At 42.0% G+C, this 21,625-nt stretch overlaps 1 protein-coding gene across 4 annotated transcripts in view; it reads right to left on the bottom strand.

Moving 5' to 3' along the window:
* pde3a (phosphodiesterase 3A, cGMP-inhibited) overlaps positions 1-21,625 on the bottom strand; it is a 494,444-nt gene that overhangs the window by 56,846 nt on the left and 415,973 nt on the right. For all 4 annotated transcript variants that reach the window (XR_006315047.2, XM_043713454.2, XM_043713455.2 and 1 more), the window contains 2 exons: positions 17,653-17,790; positions 8,060-8,171 (listed from right to left, as the gene is read on the bottom strand). Coding sequence is in view for 3 of the 4 variants with exons in the window: in XM_043713454.2 (XP_043569389.1) it covers positions 8,060-8,171; positions 17,653-17,790 (250 nt within the window). In the remaining variant the exon portion in view is untranslated. The remainder of the gene's footprint in view (positions 1-8,059; positions 8,172-17,652; positions 17,791-21,625) is intronic.

Below are 21,625 nucleotides of genomic sequence, written 5' to 3'. Positions count from 1 at the left end.
GTTCGAATCCAGCCTCGGATGACTGTCTGTATGGAGTTTGCACATTCTCCCCGTGTCTGTGTGGGTTTCCTCCGGGTGCTCCGGTTTCCTCCCACAGTCCAAAGGTGTGCAGGTCAGATGAATTGACCATATTAAATTGCCCATAGTGTTCAGGGATGTGTAGGCTAGGTGCATTAGTCAGGGAAATGTTGAGTAATAGGGCAGGGGAATGGCTCTGGGTGGAAAACACTTTGGAGGGGCGGTGTAGATTTGTTGGGCCGAAAGGCCTGTTTCCACACTGCAGCGATTCTATGATTCTAATGTAGGAGCAGTTAGGGCTCGCCATCTTCCTGCCTGTTGCAACTTGTTGTTAAGTTTAGCCATATGGTAAATGCCATTAGTTTCACCATTATGTCAACAGCAAGAGCAAGGTCAATGGTTTTCTTGTAGAAACCATCTCTAATGGCTTAGCTGAGAGCTTTCCTGTCTGAGTCAACAACAATAATCAATCAGTAGCTGCTTTAATGTTGTTAAACTTATGTAGCTGCTTTAATGTTGTTAAACATTCCAGAGCACTTCACAAGACACAGAGAATGGAACAGAATCCCTACACAGTGGAAGCAGGTCATTCAGCCCATCCAGTCCACACTGACCCTCCACAGAACATCCCACCCAGACCCAACCCTCCACCCTATCCCTGCATTTCCCATGGCTAGTCCACCTCGCCTCCACATCCCTGGGCACTATGGGCAATGTAGCATGGCCAATCTACCTAACCCATATATCTTTGGATTGTGTGAGGAAACCAGAGCACCTGGAGGAATCCCACACAGACACAGGGAGAATGCGCAACCTCTATACAGACAGTCCTTCTAGGGTGGAATTGAACCCAGGTCCCTGAAGCTGTGAGGCAACAGTGCTAACCACTGAGCCACCATGCTGCCGTAAAGAACTAACTCTGAGCCACGCAATCAGACCATTTGAGCAAATGCTTGCACAGAGAGGTAGTTTTAAGGAGCATGTCCAGGGGACAGAGAAGGAGAGTGAGGAAAGGAGTTCAAGAAAGGAATTTCAGAACTTGTTCAGGGCCTTGGCAGTTGAAGATGTGGTCACTTGTGATGGGGATATTAGAAGTGGAAGAGGCTAGAATTGGAAGAGCTCAGGAACACTGTAAACTTCCACACTGTAGGCAATTACATAAAAATGGACATTGGAGGCCATGAGGAAGTTAGAAACAAGGATGAGGATTTCAAAATAGGGCAGTTCCCATACTAGGAGGCAATGCAGGTCAGCAAACATAAGGGTGATGGGCACATGGTACGTGGGATGTGGGCAGCTGGGCATTGCATGGGCTCCAGTACATGCTGGTCGGAAGATGAGAGACTAAACAAAACAGGACTGCAATAGACAAGTCCAGAGGCAACAAAGGCATGGATGAAGGTTTCACTAGCAGATGAGCTGAAGGAGAGGGTCAAATTGGTCAACATTGCAGAGGTGGAAACAAATGGTCTTGCTGATGAAGAGAGAAGTCAGAAGTGGATCTCCAGGTCAGAGCTGATGGATTCTGGTTTAGACATTTACCAGTGTAATGCCCAAAAGGCAAAAAAAGAGAAACTGTCTTGATCTGCCATATTAACTCTTTTAATTTCTGTTTTTAAAATGGACATTTGACATTTTAAGAAGTTCAGTTGAACTTAGAATTAGCAAGTGGTTGTTTCCTGAAATTTCCAGCAATTATTGAGACAAATCATCACGTCCTGGAACGTAACACTCCTTCCGTTGTTTGAACATTCCAACCAAACAAAACAATAGACTAACAGAAGAGATGCCTACCTCAGCCAATCCTGTAAAAAAAAATGTGATTGTACTGGTGAAGATGACTCCATATTTACCTGCTACAAAAACACCATAGTTTCCGTTCAGGGGACATCAAATCCCCACCTCCTTAGCGAAACCGCTCAACCTGAAGCTGAGTCACTTATCTGAAATTGGCTTGTTTAAATCCCCCATCGTTTTACAGCTTTGACCTTTGTTCATCAGTCTGCTTGTATTGCCAGAACAGCAAGCTGCTTCAGACTGTGCAAATTACCCCTGTCTGATTGCACTCCCACTTAAGGTTCTGACTGCAATAATGAAACCTGTGTTTTGACTATGAAATGAACCAAGTTCCAGCCTACAACTAGCACACCTTCTCCAACAAATCAACTTCATGAAAGATTCTGTGAAAAGGACATTTGTGCAGAGCCAGCTGAAAGAACCTCAACTGGACCTTGACTAATCATCGAATCCCTACAGCATGAAAGTAGGTCATTCAGCCAATCAAGTCCACAGCGACCCTCGGAAGAGCATTCTACCAGACTCTCCCCTTACCTATCCTTATAACCCTGCATTCCCCATAGTTAATCCATCTAGCCTGCACATCCCTGGACACTATGGACAACTTAGCATGGCCACTTCACCTAATCCACACATCGTTGGACAGTGGGAGGAAATCAGAGCACGAAGAGTACCCACACAGACACTGGAAGAACGTACAAACTCCACCCAGACAGTCGCCCAAGGGTGGAATCAAACCTGAGTCCCTGGCAATGTGAGGCAGCAATGCTATTCACTGAGCCACCATGCTGCACCCAATGGCTGCTGTAATTCACATGATCTAATTCTGGTATCTTTGATTTGAAGTCACTTGTAAAGGTGAACAACTTTTTCTCATATCTTTCTTGGATGCATGTATGTTTGAATGCACGTCATGAATCATTCGCCCAGGTTCTGAGTGCAGTAACAACCAGTCCTCTCTTTTATATGTAAGATAATTGCTGTGGGCCAATTTTAAATTGGAATTGAGAAACAGAGTTTGGGGAAACATACCACGGCCTATTTCCAAAGGGCCATTTAGAATTTGAAAAGTGCAATAATCTGAAAGACCTTTAATTGGACGTTGACTTACTGGAGACTATTTCATGTGAACTAAATCTGAAAACTTTTTTTTTGTCATTTGTAACTCCTCTCCTTTACTTCCTCTTCTTCCTTTCTTAGATGCATTTGAAAGTGCTTTTAAAAAAAACATTCACCAAATACTGCAATGAACCTTAATTATTTTTGGCCCTTAATAATTCCCTGTGGGTCAGTTTCAAATTTACAAATATGGTTTGGGAAAACACACCACCACTTATTTTCTTTTCCCTTTCAAAACTTTTAAAAATAAAAATCAATCCCTGTTTCAAACAGGAGGGAGGCAGGAAGAATAATTCAATTCATCTTTCAGCCTTAATCAGACAGGGGGATAGAGTGTATGGCAGGGATACTCGAACATAATGATTTCACTTTTCCAAATAATTAATTGGCGGAAACATTTTTTTTGGTCTCATACTCTCTTACAATTCTCGTTCCTTTCTTGGATGCATGTGTGTATGAATGTATGTTGTGAACCAGCCCCCCAGGGTTCGGAACACAGCACAAAACCTTACTTTCTTTTAACCCTCAAAGAATTGCCGTACATACGTGGAGGACTCAAAGTGAGAGATGGTGAGGTACTATGGAGGGTCAACTAGCATAAAATGGAGCCTGATGTTGTTGTGCAGCAGTGTGCAGATCAGTTGTAGGAGCAGATAAAAGACAGATCTTCAAGGGATACTGAGAAGTTCTGTCACTGGAGAGAGGATGGAAACCTCTACTGGTGAAAGTCTAGCTACGATTGGATAGAAAGAACGAAACCGGATGTGTGCAATCCCATCTAGTTGATGATAGGGAGTGATGTTGGAGGAAGCCAGCAGGGCCAAAAGCATTGAAAGCTATGGACAGGTTGAGAAGGCTGAAGGAAAATAGTTTACCCTGATCACGGTCACACAGGACGATGACTGTACCTTTGATTAAGGGCAAGTTCACTGCTGATCTGATGAAAGAGGTTAGGGATCAAATTATACTCTGGAGACTTGAGCAGAAATCTAATCTGACAGTTCAGGGCAAGACTGCTGCACAGTCAGAGCTGCCATTGTTCAGGGGAGATCCTAATTTGAAGGCCTTTCTGGGGACACAAATGATTGCATGGAGCTACTTCACAGGAAAGCAGCGAGAGTGTTGCCAGTCTCCCAGCCAATATTTAACCCACAATCAACCTCATTAAAAGGGATCTTGCTGTGCATCTTCCCATCACTTCAACAGTGACACACTTCAGGTAATCCTGTAGGCTGTCAGACCTACGGGAGCTCTTCATGTCTTTTTAAAAGAACCAAAGGCACTCACAGAAGGTGTACAGCGAAACAAAAACACAAGGCCAAAAAAGCAGCTCTTAGCAAGGGATGGCCAATATTTTGATTAAAGACAGGAGTTCCATGAGGATCTTACAGAAGGAAAGGGAGTTCAAGATGTATTGGGGGGTGGGAGTTCCAGACCAGAGTCAAGGGTGGGGTTACTGAGGCAGAGAGGTAGGAGGTGTCTGAAAAAAACTGATATTTCTCTTACCTTAATTAAAACTTCTATTTTGAAACATTAATCTGTCCTGTCAGAATTTGGCAGACCTGCAGTTACCCTTCTCTTTTTTTTGTTGCTTATTCGAAAAATGGGGATTAGTATTCCTCCGATGCAAAGAGAACTCTAAAGTAGCCTTCAAATGGTAGGCCACACCATTTTGCTCCAATTGCTGCCAGTTATCATCTTACTGGGTGGTAATGCCCTCATCTGCTTTTATTCATGTCTATCCTGTCAGATCTCAATGAAATCCAGAACATTTCTAATCATGAATGGAATTTCCCAGGCGGCAAAACCTGCCACAAATATCAATGCTTTCATGTTTCTGAAATAATCAACAGGCTATTTCAACCTGACCTAGTTTGATAAGTCTCAGAATGTAAGTGTGGAGCATGCAATGTGAAGGGTCTAACAATGGCAGAGCTGTAATGGAGCTTTACTTCTCGAATTTTTAATTTGTCAATTAAAGCAAACGCAACACATAACTTTCCATTGCTTATTAGTGATATAGCATTGCCATTCTTAGCTAACGTCTGACCATGTTGCAAGAACCATCATCTTGTCAATGCAATTCTAGTGGCATCTGCAGTGTAGGGTACATTTCCGAAGGCCATTATCACAGTAGTTACACACCTCTCAACTGGGCATCAGATGATTGCATCTTCAACGTCTATGGCAACTAACTGAGCTCAAAATCTAATACTGAGGAAGTGCTCCATTATCAAGAGTGTTATGCATTAATATCAAGGATTTAGCTAATTGCTCAGGTGGATATAGAGAAAAGTTCCATGGCTCTATTGAAAGAAAAGCTAGGGAACACTGATACATATATATATGTCAATACAATAAAAACAATTCATCTTGTCACTGGTCTTATGTGCACGTCTATGTCATGCTAAAACTAGATGTCATATATGACCAAAGAACCACAGTGACTTGACTTCAGGAAAACCTAATGAATTGTTCTGGGTATCCAGAGGTGAATAGAAACAGAAATACATTTGAGATTTTGTTTAGTTTTTGTAAACGCTCTAATTGCACAGCAGTCTGAAATTCTAAGTTGGTACCATACTTGAATCCACAGCAAAGACAAGTCCCACTCCAGAACCTGTGCATATAAGTCAAGCATAATACAGTGCAGCTCTGAAGAGTGCTACACTGCTGTTGGTGTCTTCTTTCAGCCGAGATTTTAACGTATCAGTCCACGTCATTATTTTGAAGAAGGGTAAGGAAGTTATCCCTGGAGTTCTGTCCTAGTTTCTGAGGTACTACCTTATGAGTTGTGTCCTGGTTACAAGCTTAAAGTTTCATACTGCTAACACATCTTTCAATTTCAAAAATGTACTTCAGACTATCCCTATCCTCCTTCTGATCCGATTTCACATCTACCATCTTATCATTTGTTCTAAATGAACAAACTGATCTACTTATTCCGAATTGACATAGTCTATTTCAATCTTCATCCTTGTTTCTTCCAGTGTATTCCTTCTCACTAGTGCGGCTTTTGTGATTAGATTAGATTCCCTACAGCGTGGAAACAGGCTCTTCGGCCCAACAAGTCCACACCGACCCTCCGAAGAGTAACCCACCCTCACCCATTTCCCTCTGACTAATGCATCTAACACTATGGACAATTTAGCATGGCCAATTCACCTGACCTGCCCATCTTTGGACTGTGGGAGGAAACCGGAGCACCCGGAGGAAACCCACTCAGACACAGGGAGAATGTGCAAATTCCACACAGACAGTCGCCCGAGGCTGGAATTGAACCTGGGACCCGCATGCTGTGAGGCAGCAGTGCTAACCACTGAACCATCGTGTCTTTTGGTGTTGATGTTCTATCGATTTTCTATGCTCCTAAATATTACATGAATTGCAATATTTTGTTGGACCTCTTCAGATTCTGTGAGAAGTGCTATGTTGTCAATATACTGCAAGTTTGTTGTGTGTTTGCCTCTGATGTTACCTCTGGAAGTACAGTGGACTTCCTGAATTTTTTTTTAAAGTACAAATTAAATAATGTCTCTGCAGCTGGAATGTGGGAACTGCCGCAACTGATTTACACAGCACGATTCCACAAACAGAAATGTGTGGAATGGTGCTGTTTGGGGATAAATATTAATCAGAACTTCAGGGAGAACACCAGTGCTCCTCATTGATCATTTACACATCCATTGATGGCACACACACATCTCAGCAGAAAGATGTTATCCCTGACACTGCAGCATACCTTCAGTACTGCATCAGTATGTCAACATGAAGTTTGTTCTCAAGTCCCTGAGCAGGACTTGAACCCACAATGGTCTCCTACTGTGCACTTATGTACACCCTGGGGAACGCATGTTACTGGGGTAAGCATGTACTATGCTGTCATGTACCAGACTGATAAAGCAATGAGGAGAAAGTAAGGACTGGGGATCGCAGTCAAAACGTTTGGTGCTGGAAAAGCACAGCAGGTCAGGCAGCATCTGAGGAGCAGGGGATTCGATGTTTCGGGCATAAACTCTTCATCAGGAATGCCCTCAGATGCTGCCTGATCTGCTGTACTTTTCCAGCGCCACACTTTTTGACTCTGATAAAGCAACAAGCCAAATATAGGAAGCACTTTGTTCACAATACTCCACGGACCAAACAAAAAGATGATGGCAGCAAAGTAATGCATGGTGGTTAAAACTGAAAGAACTGCGGATGCTGTAGATCAGAAACAAAAAAAGAAGTTACTGGCAAAGCTCAGGTCTGGCAGCCTCTGTGGAAAGAAATCAAAGTTATTGTTTCAGTGATCCTTCCTCTGAACTGATGGTAACTGGGAAATCATCAGTTTACATGCAAGAGATGGGTTGAGGGTAGGGAGTGAGGAGTAAATGATAAATGGGGTTAGAGTCCAAAGAGAGAATAGCATCTCATTTTCTGCTTGGGGACCCTGCAGCCCTCTGGACTCAATATTGAGTTTAATAATTTTAGGGCCTGGACTCTCCATGTACCAGTCAGCAATCCCCACCCATCAGGCCTTGTTATCACATTGGCTCCCATTGCACACTGCAGATTGTTAGCCACTTACAGTTTCCATTAACAACTATGCGCTTTCCTAACCAGATCGTTATCCACTCCTTCGGCTGTTCAACTTTCCTCTTTCTCTTTGGGCTCTATCCCCACCTATCATTTACTCCCTACCACTCTCTTTGCATACAAATCAACATTTTCCCATCTCCCATCAGTTCTGAAGAAGGGTAACCGGACCTGAAACATTAACTCTGATTTCTCTTCACAGATGCTGCCAGACCTGCTAGACTTCTGGTTTTTGTTTCAGCTGCATGGTGGTGTTGCATTAAATGGTAAAACATAGTTTGACTGACTCTGCATTTCTAGCAGAAATCTGGCTCAGAAGGCACAGAAATTGGGCTCTGTGACACAATCCCACTTCTCTGACCCTGCTGTTTCCTTGACCTTGTGTTTCCCTCGAGATCGACTCAGTGCTTGAGGTTAGGATCAGGCGATCACTATTATATCCTTCTTCTGCTGCCTATACACCTACAGACCACATTAACACCAAGGAACAGGTAAGGAAACACTTTGGGGCTGATGTTTTTTCGAGAAAGGCAAGTAAAATACTTACAGGGGATGTCTCTGTATCCATTTTCTAATGCATGGAAGTAGTTCATGAATTCCTTTAATGGGATTTTAAATATCTCAAAAAGTCCAGTGTCTTCAAACAGTCTGAACGCCACCTGCACCAAGAGAGAGATTCAGTCATCGGTGAATGGAAGGAACCAATAAAGAATGGAACTGAACCAGCTATAGACACTAGAGATACTCCAATATCCAAATTTTCCAGTTGGTCTGAATATAATACTGACAACAACTCAGAAAATGCCAATGAGATCCCACTTTTCTTGCAAATTCACGTACCCGATGTGACCTTCCTGGGTATATGTAGAATCCATTCAACCCCCCCCCCGCAACAAAAATGCATTTGTGTTTTGTTTGTCTAGACTAGTATATTTCCAATATGGCAACAAATTGCTTAAAGAATTTTAATGAACACCGACAAATTAACATAATAGATTGTAGGAAATTCAACTCTAATGTGTTTTAAAAGCACAGCATTGGCAGCAGGACAATTCAAGCTCAGCACAATTATGATATTACTATGCACTCTGTTTCCAAGCATTCTGTTCTGTGCACCAATCAAAGATACCTACTTCACAGACCATAAATTACTCTGTGCTATAAAACAGATCTTCTTTTAAATATGTTCTCTTGTTATTAAAGCATTTGCAGTATAAAGCTTTTGCCGTAGCTGCCTTCTGATATGGGTCTAAGCTGGTGGTGTGAGCAGAGGTAAACTGACCAAGCTTCTTTCCATCTCTGAATAACAGCTTAAAGTTACTAAGGCAACAAATCTGTATGTCTGTATCCTGTGGATACTGAACATTATCAGCAGTGTACAAACTGATGTGCTCAGTATGTAAATTTTATATAAAATACTGTGTGCATGTGAATACCATTTTGTGCATGAAACATTGACATACATGAGTGTACATAAGTATGTGTGGCACCACTATTCTACGAGTGTCTGACTGAGCTATATTCCCACACCATCGTCTTTTTATGATCCAAGGAGTTGAACTTGTGCTAATACAATCTGTACTTGAGTAACAGTCAAACTCATGTAAAGGTTGACCCCCCATGTTTGGCCAAAATAACTGGAATTTTCCATTTATCTCATGTAAAATTTGACCTCAGTTCTTCACAGATAACAGATCAACATTTGTGAGTCAAGGTAATATCTGGTAAATAAACATTACGATGAGGGAATTAATTCTTTTTTTCAAGCTATTGTGTACTTTGATGTACAATTCACACCAACATTAGGCTACGGATTTCTTAAGTTCATTATTGAATGGGCCCTCTGATTAGTGTGATACAAAGTTTCTCACACCATCATTTCCCATATAAGGTAGGCCCATATGCATTTACTTCACTATAATTACCATGCAGCTGGTGACGATTTCTCACGACTACAATAATCGGTGAGAGTTAAATGTCTGATGACTTATTTTAAAATCAGAAATAAAAGCTTAAAATGTTGGTTTGAAACACAAAAACAACAGTAGATGGGAGAAAATGGAGGGAAATGGAAGAATTTGGCACGAAAGTTGAAGACGCGTCAGGTCAGAGTCAGGTGACAATCTCCCTTTGTGTGCAGCTCAGCTGAGCTCAGTTCCCCTCTCGCACTCATTGAATTGTCGTAATTCATTGTGTTTGTTTGCTTTATTCACTTAGAGATCAATTGGGCTTCTGCTAATAATATGGTATTTTGGAATGTAGCATGAATTTCAGCCCCTCAAAAGTAGTATCTATGTAATAGGTAACCCCATAAATTTAATCTTAAAAAATAGTCTTTAAAAATTTGACTATTACACAAGTCTATATAATAATTAAATTCACCATTGACAGTGAGCATCAGGTATATCTCAAACTTTGTTGAGGAAAGTCCTCACCATCTGCCACTCTGAAACAGATTGGAATGTCCAAATAACTGTCTTTGGTCAGACTCAGGTTAAAGTCTATATCTAGAAGCAGTGTGGGATAGGGTTATCTATTGTACAAAGCATATGAGAAAAAAGATATGAATGGAACATGTCAGAATCTTAGTTAAAAATCAGACAATGCCAGGTTATAGTCCATCAGGTGTATTTGGAAGCACGAGCTTTCAAAGCACTGCTCCTTCATGAGGTGGTTGTGGAGTTTAAGATCGTAAGACACAGAATTTAGAGGAAACATTTACAGTGTGATGTAACTGAAATTATATATTGAAAAAGACCTGGATTGTTTGTGAGTCTCTCATCTTTTAGAATAACCATGTTGGTTTCAGTTCTTTCATATGTAAATCGCAAAACTTTTTAAAAAAAGTTACATTCTCAAGTGAACTTTAACAATTGGTGTCATGTCGGCCCAGATAGTGCATTGAAGGTGTGAGGTGCCCTGTGTGAGGCTGTCTGTGCCATAATGGTCAGACTGATTCTAATCTAAAAAAATTGACAGAATCTTACATGGACTCATGCAGTTTTTGAGCAAAGTAAAATATAAGTCTGCAAGTACAAATTCACCCCACAAATGTGTGTGTGTGTGTGGTGGGGATGCAGAATTACATTTTATTTTGCTCAAAAACTGCATGAGTCCATGGAAGATTCTGTAAATCTGTATTTTAGGTTAGAACCAGTCTGACCATTATGGCACAGACAGACTCACACAAAACACCTTACACCTTCAATGCACTATCTGGGCTGACATGACGCCAATTATTAAAGTTCACTTGAGAACGCAACTTTTTAAAACGTTTTGCAATTTACATATGAAAGAACTGAAAGTGACATGATCATTCTAAAAGATGATAGACTTAACAAACAATCCAGGTCTTTTTCAACATATAATTTCAGTTACATCACTCTGTAAACCTTTGCGATAAATGCTGTGTCTTACAATCTTATACTCCACAACCACCTGATGAAGGAGCAGCGCTCCGAAAGTTATTGCTTCCAAATAAACCTGTTGGACTATAATCTGGTGTTGTGTGATTTTTAACTTTCTCCACCTCAGTCCAATACCAGCATCTCCAAATCACGTGAGAATTTGGTATTGCAAGCAGAGGGGGATGGTGGGACTGAAAGATTCAAGTACCCTGAGTTATGATGATAAGCATGTTGGATACAATGTCAGACTGGCCAAGTGTCATGCATCACTTCTGAATCTTTATTTTGAATGATTCAATGGAAGTGCAAACTGGGACTAGTGAGTAGTTACACTGTCATCAACAGCTAGACTGAGTGTAGGTTGAAGATCTGTTAATTGATTTTTTTTCACATATAAGAAATGGACTGGTGTTACCTCTCCCGTACATAGACGGCAAAACATATTAATTACAAATTGTCATTACTGGCAGTTCTCCCACATATCACTCAACATTTACCTGATTGGTGAGTAGAACAACTTGTGAAAAAGACAGTTTTGAAGTATGCTCCTTTTAATAACAATAGCAATCCAAATGATCCCTCAAATCTCTTAATTGTCCTCTGCCAATTGGCTTCCATTTTTCCCATTTTAATGAACTGATTCTTAATGCTATCCTCCAAAAATGAAATGGCTTTATTTTATTTGCAATAGATTGAACAAAAATGTCTAATCCATTAAGATTGGAATCTAACACACATCAAAATAAACAAAAGCTGTCTAAGACCATGCCACAAGGAAAAGTAAAATCCTTTCGCATCTGTACAAGGTCAGGAACGAGGTGACATTTATTTTCTGCTCCAATTATTTCTAGTCAACAACATGTGGGTCACAAGCACAAATTAGTATCTGAATAACCTTGGGATACTGCACAGTGTTTGCAAATTATCAATAAAGTTCTCGTCTCTAAATTACTGCACGACCAAAGGTGCTCAATAATGAAGGCACTAAAGAAATTCAGCATTTCCTGAATAAATAAACTGCTATCATTAACCTTCCATTGAAAAAAAAGGCTCCAATTGGAGCAGCAAAAGCCCTGAGCTATAAGTGTCAAGTCCTCTTTGTTCTGCATCAAATGCCTTGATCAGTGCATCCAGCGCTGGAATGAAGTCCAAAACAAGGACATATCAGTCGTTTTTGTTTCCCCTCCTATTAATTTCAGGTCATCAGGAATACAGACTAAAGATACAGCAGTGAATTAAATGATTCTCAATTCCTGCAGGGATATGAAACACTATTTTGACTGTAACCTGCTTTTGTTTATTCATGTTCAGGATTTGGGTGTCACGGTCAAAACTGCCCAACATCTCCCCGTCCTTGAGAAAGTGGTGATGATAAAAATGGAATACAGCTTAGAGACAGAGCCTGGCACTTCCTGTAACCTCCCCAGAGATTTCCATTACAGGTAGTTCTTTTATAACACCGTAGTTGCGTTCCAGTGAAACCTCGCGTGATAGAAAATCGCTCATTAGGACAAAGGGGCCTGTGGGAAAAGTGGGGTTCGGGGCAGACCAGCAAAAACAATCACCCACAATCACTCAAAAGTTAACCAAAAGTCCAACGCAAGGTACAGCACAGCCTGAATGAAGGTTGAAATCAGATTAATTAATGAAACAAAAGTAAATTTAACACAGTACATTCTAAAAATGTAAGAACATTGCTCTCTGTACTGTATCTCTCTTAAAAAGCTGGTCTGCCAACAACTGACATCGCACATGTGCAGAACGGCACAGAGACCGGTGAGGACATCGCACATGTGCAGAATGGCACGGAGACCGGTGAGGACATCGCACATGTGCAGAATGGCACGGAGACCGGTGAGGACATCGCACATGTGCAGAATGGCACGGAGACCGGTGAGGACATCGCACATGTGCAGAATGGCACGGAGACCGGTGAGGACATCGCACATGTGCAGAACAGTACAGAGACCGGTGAGGACATCGCACATTTGCAGAATGGCACGGAGACCGGTGTGGACGTTGCACATGTGCAGAATGGCACGGAAACCGGTGAGGACATCGCACATGTGCAGAATGGCACAGAGACCGGTGTGGACATCGCACATGTGCAGAATGGCACGGAGACCGGTGTGGACATTGCACATGTGCAGAATGGCACAGAGACCGGTGTGGACATCGCACATGTGCAGAATGGCACGGAGACCGGTGAGGACATCGCACATGTGCAGAATGGCACGGAGACCGGTGTGGACATCGCACATGCGCAGAACAGCACAGAGACCGGTGAGGACATCGCACATGTGCAGAATGGCACGGAGACCGGTGTGGACATTGCACATGCGCAGAACGGCACAGAGACCGGTGTGGACATTGCACATGTGCAGAACAGCACAGAGACCGGTGTGGACATTGCACATGTGCAGAATGGCACGGAGACCGGTGTGGACATCGCACACGCGCAGAATGGCACGGAGACCGGTGAGGACATCGCACATGCGCAGAACAGCACAGAGACCGGTGTGGACATTGCACATGTGCAGAATGGCACGGAGACCGGTGTGGACATTGCACACGCGCAGAACGGCACAGAGACTGGTGTGGACATTGCACATGTGCAGAATGGCATGGAGACTGGTGTGGACATCGCACACGTGCAGAATGGCACGGAGACCGGTGTGGACATTGCACACGTGCAGGATGGCACGGAGACCGGTGAGGACATCGCACACGTGCAGGATGGCACAAGGAATGGTGTGGACATCGCACACGTGCAGGATGGCACAGGGAATGGTGTGAACATTGCACATGTGCAGGACAGCATGGAGACCGGTGTGGACATCGCACATGTGCAGGACGGCACGGAGACCGGTGTGGACATCGCACACGTGCAGGATGGCACGGAGACCGGTGTGGACGTTGCACATGTGCAGGACGGCATGGAGACTGGTGTGGACGTTGCACATGTGCAGAACCGATTCCCGCTAGAATTGCACTATTGCCAACGGACATAAGATTTCTTGAAAATACCATTTCCTAACTTTTCAGTGATGTTACAACCAAAGTGCGCTGCCAAAACAGCGTTATCTCAGAAGTTCTTCCTCGTACTTTTGATTTCTGATGCTCTGCCTCTCTCCCCACCTCCACACACAAGTGACTGACTCACATTAAAGAAAAGAACTGGAAATAAATTCTAATCAACTAGAGGCATGTGCAAGCAAGTACTGCAGTCTTTAATTTCCTCTCCCTTGTATGGCATCGCAGATTCTCAGCGGTGAGGGCTAGGTAAGTGATCACAGGTATGAAATTTGTCGAATACATTTATTATACTCAAGATTGAACTTGATATGGAAAAGTATCAATAGAAATGGATGACAGGTGGGTAGATGAAGGATGTCCTGTGGTACAGTGAGTAGAATCCCAGTCTCAACACTAAACATTCTGGGTTCAACGCCCCTGGTTGGATTTGGTGGCTGAAGAAAGCATGTTCAAAATCGTGTCTCACTAATTTGATTGAGTTTTTTGAAGAAGTCACAAAGAGGATTGATGAGGGCAGAGTGGTAGATATGATATATATGGACTTCAGTAAAGCATTCAACAAGGTTCCGTGTGGTAGATTGGTTAACAAGGTTAGATCACATGGAATACAGGGGAACTAGCCATTTGGATACAAAATTTGGTTTGAAGGTAGGAGACAGAGGGTGGTGATGGAGGGTTTCTTTTCAAACTGGAGGCCTGTGACCAGTGTAGAGTGCCACAAGGATTAGTGCTGGGTCCACTGCTTTTGGTCATTTATATAAATGATTTGGATGTGAACATAGGAGGTATAGTTAGTAAGTTTGCAGATGACACCAAAATTGGAGGTGTAGTGGACAGCTTCCCTCAGAGCACAATGGGACTTGATTGGATGGGCCAAGGAGTGGCAGATGGAGTTTAATCTAGATAAATGTGAGGTGCTGCATTTTGCTAGGGTAAATCAGGCCGGATTTATACACTGAATGGTGAGGTCCTGGGGAGTGTTGCTGAACAAAGAGATCTTGGACTGCAGGTTCATAGTTCCTTGAAAGTGAAGTTGCAGATAGATAGGATAGTGAAGATGGCGTTTGGCATGCTTGCCTTTATTGGTCAGGGCATTAACTATAGGAGTTGGGAAGTTATGTTGCGGCTGTACATGACATTAGTGAGGCCACTTTTGGAACACTGCATTCAAGTCTGGTCTCCCAGCTATAGGAGTTGTTAAACTTGAACAATTTCAGAAAAGATTTACAAGGATGTTGCTGGGTTCAGGAGTTTGAGCTTTATGGAGAGGCTGAATAGGCTGGGGTTATAAACATTGGAGCGCTGGAGTCTGAGGGATGACCTTGTACAATTATGAGGGGCATGGATAGGGTGAATAGCTAAGGCCTTTTGCCCAGGGTAGGGAAGTCGAAAGCTGGAGGGCAGAGGTTTAAGTGAGAGGGGAAAGATTTAAAAGGGACCCAAGGGGCAACTTTTTCATGCAGAGGGTGGTGTGTGCATGGAATAAGCTGCCAGAGGATGTGGTATAAGCTGGTTTAATTGCATTTAAAAGACACATGGATGGGTACATGAATAGTATGGGTGTGGAGAGATAAAGGCCAAGTGCTGGCAAATGGGACTAGATTAGGTTAGGCTAGGCATGGATGAGTTGGACCAAAGGGTCTGTTTCTGTGCTGGTACATCCCTATGGCTCTAAAATCTGCTCAAACAGGTTGAGGATCAAAGTAAAGAAAGAAAGTGCTGGAGAAACCCATTCGGTCTGGCGTATTTGCCTTTTCAAAGTGTGCATGACTCCCAGATGAAAATTTGCCCTCCTTTAAGGCACTCTGTGGAGGAACAGAATGAATGCTTTGGCTCCAATACGACTCTTCTTTGGCACAGTACCTTAGAATATTACTTTGTTTCCACATTTGGTTGTGTATCAACTTGCGAATCATTGGTAGGTAGCAAGAACAGGAAAAACTTAGAGCAGCACCAGTGGCGAGCACTGCAGCTGCACAGCACCAGGAAGCTAGGTTTGAATCCAACCTTGGGGGAACTGTCTGTGCAGTTTGTACATTCTCTGTGTGTCTGTTTGGGTTTCCTCTGGGTGCTCCAGTTTACTCCCACAGTCCAGAGATGTGTAGGTTAGGTAGATTGGCCATGCTAAATCACCTGTAATGTCCAGGCAATGTGCAGGTTAGCTGGATTAGCCTTAGTGGGATGCTCTTCAGAGGGTCAGTGCAGACATGATGGGCTGATTGGCCTCTTTCTGCACTGCAGTAATTCTATGACCTCTGGTTAGTCATGTGATGAAAAGAAATTGGAGCCTCTTTAACATCATTACCTATAACGCCAACCACAGCATGTTGCGGAAATGTGAATTGTGATAGCAACTCAGCCTCTTATGCAGCCAGTTGGTTCAGTAGGCTGAACGATTGATGTGGATCAGATTGGTGTCAACGCTGTGGGATTTAGATTTGGAACCTGCCTCCTTGCTGTACACATGGTGGAGATGTGGCTTGGACCAGGGAAGGAGAAGGAGGAAGGTTGAAGGATAGATCAATGATAAATTGAATTGAGAAACAGGCCAGTGGAAGGCTGAATGGCCTGGTTCCGCACTCTAATATTCCCAAACTATCCAATAAGATAGGGGAATGGGTCTGGGTGGGCTACTCTTTGGAAGGTTGGGTGTGGACTTATTGGGCCAAATGGCCTGTTTCCACACTGTAAGGATTCTATGAATCGCACAATGTTGCCTGTATGCTTGTGGACCACTACTCATGGTCTGCAAATCCTACAGTGGATGTGGTGATTTTTGCTCACATAAGCTTTATGCAACAGTTCAAGTTGGAGACCACAAGGACCATGAAGGGTTCGTGAGTAAAGTGAAGCAAGGTCTGGCATAAGAAGCTGTTGATTAGCATGACAGGATGTTCCAAAAACCTGAGAACCACCATTATGTGTTCAAGACAAGCTGCACTTAACGCCCCATATCCTACAAACCGGGCCATCAGTTTCAGATGAAGAGATTTGTACAAAATTTTACAAACATGCAACATTGATGGGAAAAAAAATGACTATCTATTACATCAGCCTGTCCCACAAATCAAGGTGGTTGGAACATCATGGTTAGAGATTTCCAATTCATTTCTACCCGGACACCTCTTTCCTTTGTAGCTACATAACCTTCTGAGAGAGGGAAAAGACCTAATTTTTATCTATTTTGATCAGGGATAAAGAGAACCAAATTTGCACAGGAGACATGCAGCCAAAAGAAACGAGCATACTTTCAACAACTATATCAGTGGAAGCAGTTTGTTCATTGTTACAGATCTGAAGACTGGGTTGAGGTATTCAAAGTCCATGAGGAATCTGGGTAGTGTAGATATGGTAAAAACATTTCCATTGGCAGAAGAACCAAGAGCCAGAAACTACCAAATTAAGGTAAAATGCAAAAGAACAAGAGGCAATATGTGGAAAAACTGTTTTTACAATAAATAGTTAGGATCTGGTATGCGCTCCCTGAGAACATGGTGGAGGCAGATTCAATGGTGGTTTGCAAAAGTAAATTAAATAATTATCTGAAGACACTGTATTTGCAGTATTACAGGGAAGAGGCAGACAGGTGAGATTGGATAAGTCAGTCTTACAGACATGATGGATGGTATAGCTCTCTTCTGTGCTGTAACCGTTACAAGAATACCAATACTCCAGCATGACAGAAAGGCACACTCACCTGGCTGAGGATTCGGCCACACTTGGAGCCCGTCATCTCGACAAGATCAAAGATGGGAAAATTCCAGTTGCTTAATTGTGTAAATATTGGCTCCAGGCCTTCTAATAGCAGAGGTTCCGGGGCAAGAATTGGTTTATCCTGGAAAATGAAGGGAAGAATTCACCCAAAACGAAGAAGAAATCTTTCTATACCTTTGATGAGAATCTTGTTGCACATTTCTAACCTAACACGCCACTGGATGGCATGGGTGCCAAACTGGCTTTATATCCAACTGATAGTCCTCTCCAGAGAAGTCACAGGGGACGGACATTGAGTGTGATGCAGAAGTGACATTCCATCAGATCCAGTTGACTCCCTGTCTGTTCAGTCTGGCTAAGATCACCCACCTTATGTTTGAATACAATTCTATTGTAAGTGAGCATCACTACACTCCAAATACTGCAACAGTTCAAGGAAGGGGGGCATGCTCACCACCACCTTCTTGAGGGCAATTAGGGGTGGACAATAAATGCTGGCCAGGCCAGTAAAACCCTCGTCTCATGAACAAATGAAAATTGTATATTTGGTCCTTATTTCTGTATATTTATTTCGAATTCTTAGTTTATAATTATAATGGGAATTCTCCATGTAAACTTGTCACACTGTAATTATACCTTCCTACCAGTGGTAGTGCTATAATACACCCCTTTTGCCTGGATTACATAGGAATGCTTATATTCTCACCAGCCTGATGCACTGCACCACATTTTGCTATTTACCTATGCTACAACCAAGATTGGAGACGAGTCATTCTCTCATCTTACAACACAAAATTTAAATATTTTATCCAGTTACCAAAAAGGCCCATTATATGCTTTATCTATATTGGGTTTGCAATAAATGGATCACTAGCCAGGTCTTATGGACTAATGCCCGAAACGTCGATTCTCCTGTTCCCTAGATGCTGCCTGACCTGCTGCGCTTTTCCAGCAACACATTTCCATCTCTTATTAATAAACAATAAAGCTATTGGTTTCTTGTGGAAACAGAGCATATTCAGCAAACAAAAAAGGCTGGAAAGCACAGTGGGTCAGGCAGGGTCCACGGAGAGAAAGCAAGCTAACGTTTCGAGTTCAGATGTCTCTCCATCAGACCTCTGACCTGTTGTGATTTCCAGCATTTTTTGTTTTCAGTACAGATTCCAGCTTCTGCAATAATTTGCTCCTACATTTTGCAAAGACATAAAGCTGCTTAACACAGTTTGAAATAGGAAAGTCTGACTGTTTACTCTGCTAAACAATCCTCACCCTACTCCCCTCCAACACAAATATATCAACACCCGGTCATGAAAAAAGGAAGTTGAAGAACTTTCTTTGCAGAGATTAATTTTGAAAGAAATACTTTGGCCAGTAATTGCTAGTTCTTGAAATAAAACTGTTTAATTTAGTTTTCATTTAGCATCCGGGCACATGGAGATGTAACACTAAATACAGGCAACTGATTTTGGAAACTTTGTAAGTGAAATTTTTCAAGGAATTGTTGTGTATTTAAAAGCTTTTCAAGAGAACAGCCACGTCATTTTTTTTTCGAATCACACATTGGACTCTGAAAGGATTTTCTCAGAAAGTACAGAATGAGCTGGGTCGCTCTACCTCTAGCAGGCTATATCCCATCTGAACTGCAATTAACAACCAAATGAGATTTAGTTCCATAAACACAGGCTTATGATTCATAGTACACAAGCCCAAGCAATTAACTTCAGCCATTTGACTTGCAAAACACCCCTTTCATAAAATGTGCCAATATCTTTTAAGTGACCCTTTTTAAAAAAGTCCAGGTATCTCAACATTCCAAATAAACCACTGTCCACAATCAATCAAACATGAAACCTCAAAAATATGAATAATGAAGTCTCTTCATAATGCCTATGAATATTAATTTAAAATCAATATCTGGAGTTTTGAGGTGAGTCACAGAGTCATCGAGATATACAGCATAGAAACAGACCCCTGGGTTCAATTCGTCCATGCCGACCAGATATTCAACATTAATCTAGTCTCATTTGCAAGCATTTGGCCCATATCACTCCAAACCCTTCCTATTCATATACCCATCCAAGTGCCTTTTAAATGCTGCAATTGTACCAGTCTTCACCACTTCTTCTGGCAGCTCATTCCATACCCGTACCACCCTCTGTGTGGAAAAAGTTGCCCCTTAGGTCCTTTTTAAATTGTTCCCTTCTCACCTTAAACCTATTCCTTCTAGTTTTGGACTCCCTTACCCTGTGGGAGAAAAAACCTTGACTATTCATCTATCTATGTCCCTCATGATTTTATAAACCTCCATAAAACCACCCCTCAGCCTTCAATGTTCCAGGGAAAACAGCCCCAGCCTGTTCAGCTTCTCCCTATAGCTCAAACCCTCCAACCCTGGCAACATCCTTGTAAATATTTTCTGCACCCTTTCAAGTTTAACAATACCTTTCCAATAGCTGGGTGACCAAAACTGAACACAATATTCCAAAAGTGGGCTAACGGTACTATCATAACATTCAGACTTCTCACAGAAATTTTATGATTTTTTGTTCTGGACCGAGTGATTATCAAATCAGAATGATATCCAGCAAAGAGATCTTACGTTTATGTGAACATGATGTATCTCTTTAACTAATCTCTTAATTGAGATTTGCAGAGTCTGACCCTCAAATTCTAGGTTGGGAAATTTTATTCAATAGAAAACAATGCACAGAAAACAGAGACAAGAAAAAAATGAGATTGAGAGATAAAGAAGATTAAAACGATGAAGTTAAACTTTTTTAGATCCTAACAATAACCAAAATAGGAAGAAATGAGACTCCAAAGTAATTTTCTGGGCCAGGGAGGCTGTTTGTTAGTAATGAAGATTCAAATGCTGTTAAAAATTTAATGGCCAAGCCCTGACATTACCCAGCATACTTACATAGTCACGAAAGAGTAATACAAAACGTCACACTTTTCTTGAGTTGAATCCCTCAGTTAGGTACCATTAAAATGAAGACACTTGATCAATAGGGATCATTGATTGCAATAGCCCAATTTATAATTTTAATTACACCACTGCAGTGTCTGGAGATTGCTGTCCAATTTACTCCTTAATAGTTGGCATTACTGATCTCAACACTATTCTCATGACAAAATCCAGGCCAGTTTATTTCATAAACATAAGCACAGAACTATGATTTAAAAATAGCAACTGAATAGTAATAGGAATAACAGCTACCAAGAATCATAAAGCCTCTAAATCTCACTGCACAGGAAGACTTAAGTCTTGCCATCTCATGTCATTATAAATTTTAACTCTCTATACCCTGACTGGATATAGTAATAAGCTAGTTAGGTTAATGAACCAATAATTCATAGAAAATGAGTTCAATTTTCTACCAGGCAGTTTGAAGATGTAAAATTAGTTAAAAATAATCTGGAAATGAAAAAAAGTTTATATTGACTGTCATATTTTCCTTAAGGTACTACGCCTCATTAAGGTAATAAGAAATAAGGGTAGGGCTAGGCCCATTCAGTTCATCGATACTGCTCCCCCATTTAACAGCTGATCTGTTGTGAGTGATGGGCAAGAGAGTTGGGACGGAGTTGCCCTCCCTTTTCCAGGGCAACAGCATGCCAGGCTACATGAGGAGGGTAGGCCTTTCATTTTCCTGCCTGCTCTTCACTCTAAAATAACTTTCAACTCCCGTCACAGAATGACAGCTGCTGTTCCTTGGGCTGGCCTCCGTGTGACTCAAGTTCTGTGGACTCTGAGCTGCTAGCTCAGAGTGTCCTAGTAAATTACTCATGATATCAGGGAACTGAGTTCAAACAATCACATGCTAGCTTCACTGCATAATTCCACAGGCTGAAAATTAGTTGAAACTTTTAACGCATCCTTTCACTTTCTGACTCTGCACTTTAACATTTCAACGTGCTTTTCTTCTGCAGCACATGGAATTGGTCTTACTATT

Source organism: Chiloscyllium plagiosum, unplaced genomic scaffold (genome assembly GCF_037043375.1).
Source record: "Chiloscyllium plagiosum isolate Xiang-an unplaced genomic scaffold, Cpla_swu_hap1 HiC_scaffold_23, whole genome shotgun sequence".
In the NCBI taxonomy this organism is placed as follows: Eukaryota; Metazoa; Chordata; class Chondrichthyes; order Orectolobiformes; family Hemiscylliidae; genus Chiloscyllium; species Chiloscyllium plagiosum.
Note: the sequence above shows the minus strand (reverse complement) of the source record. Positions and strands in the feature narration are given on the sequence as shown.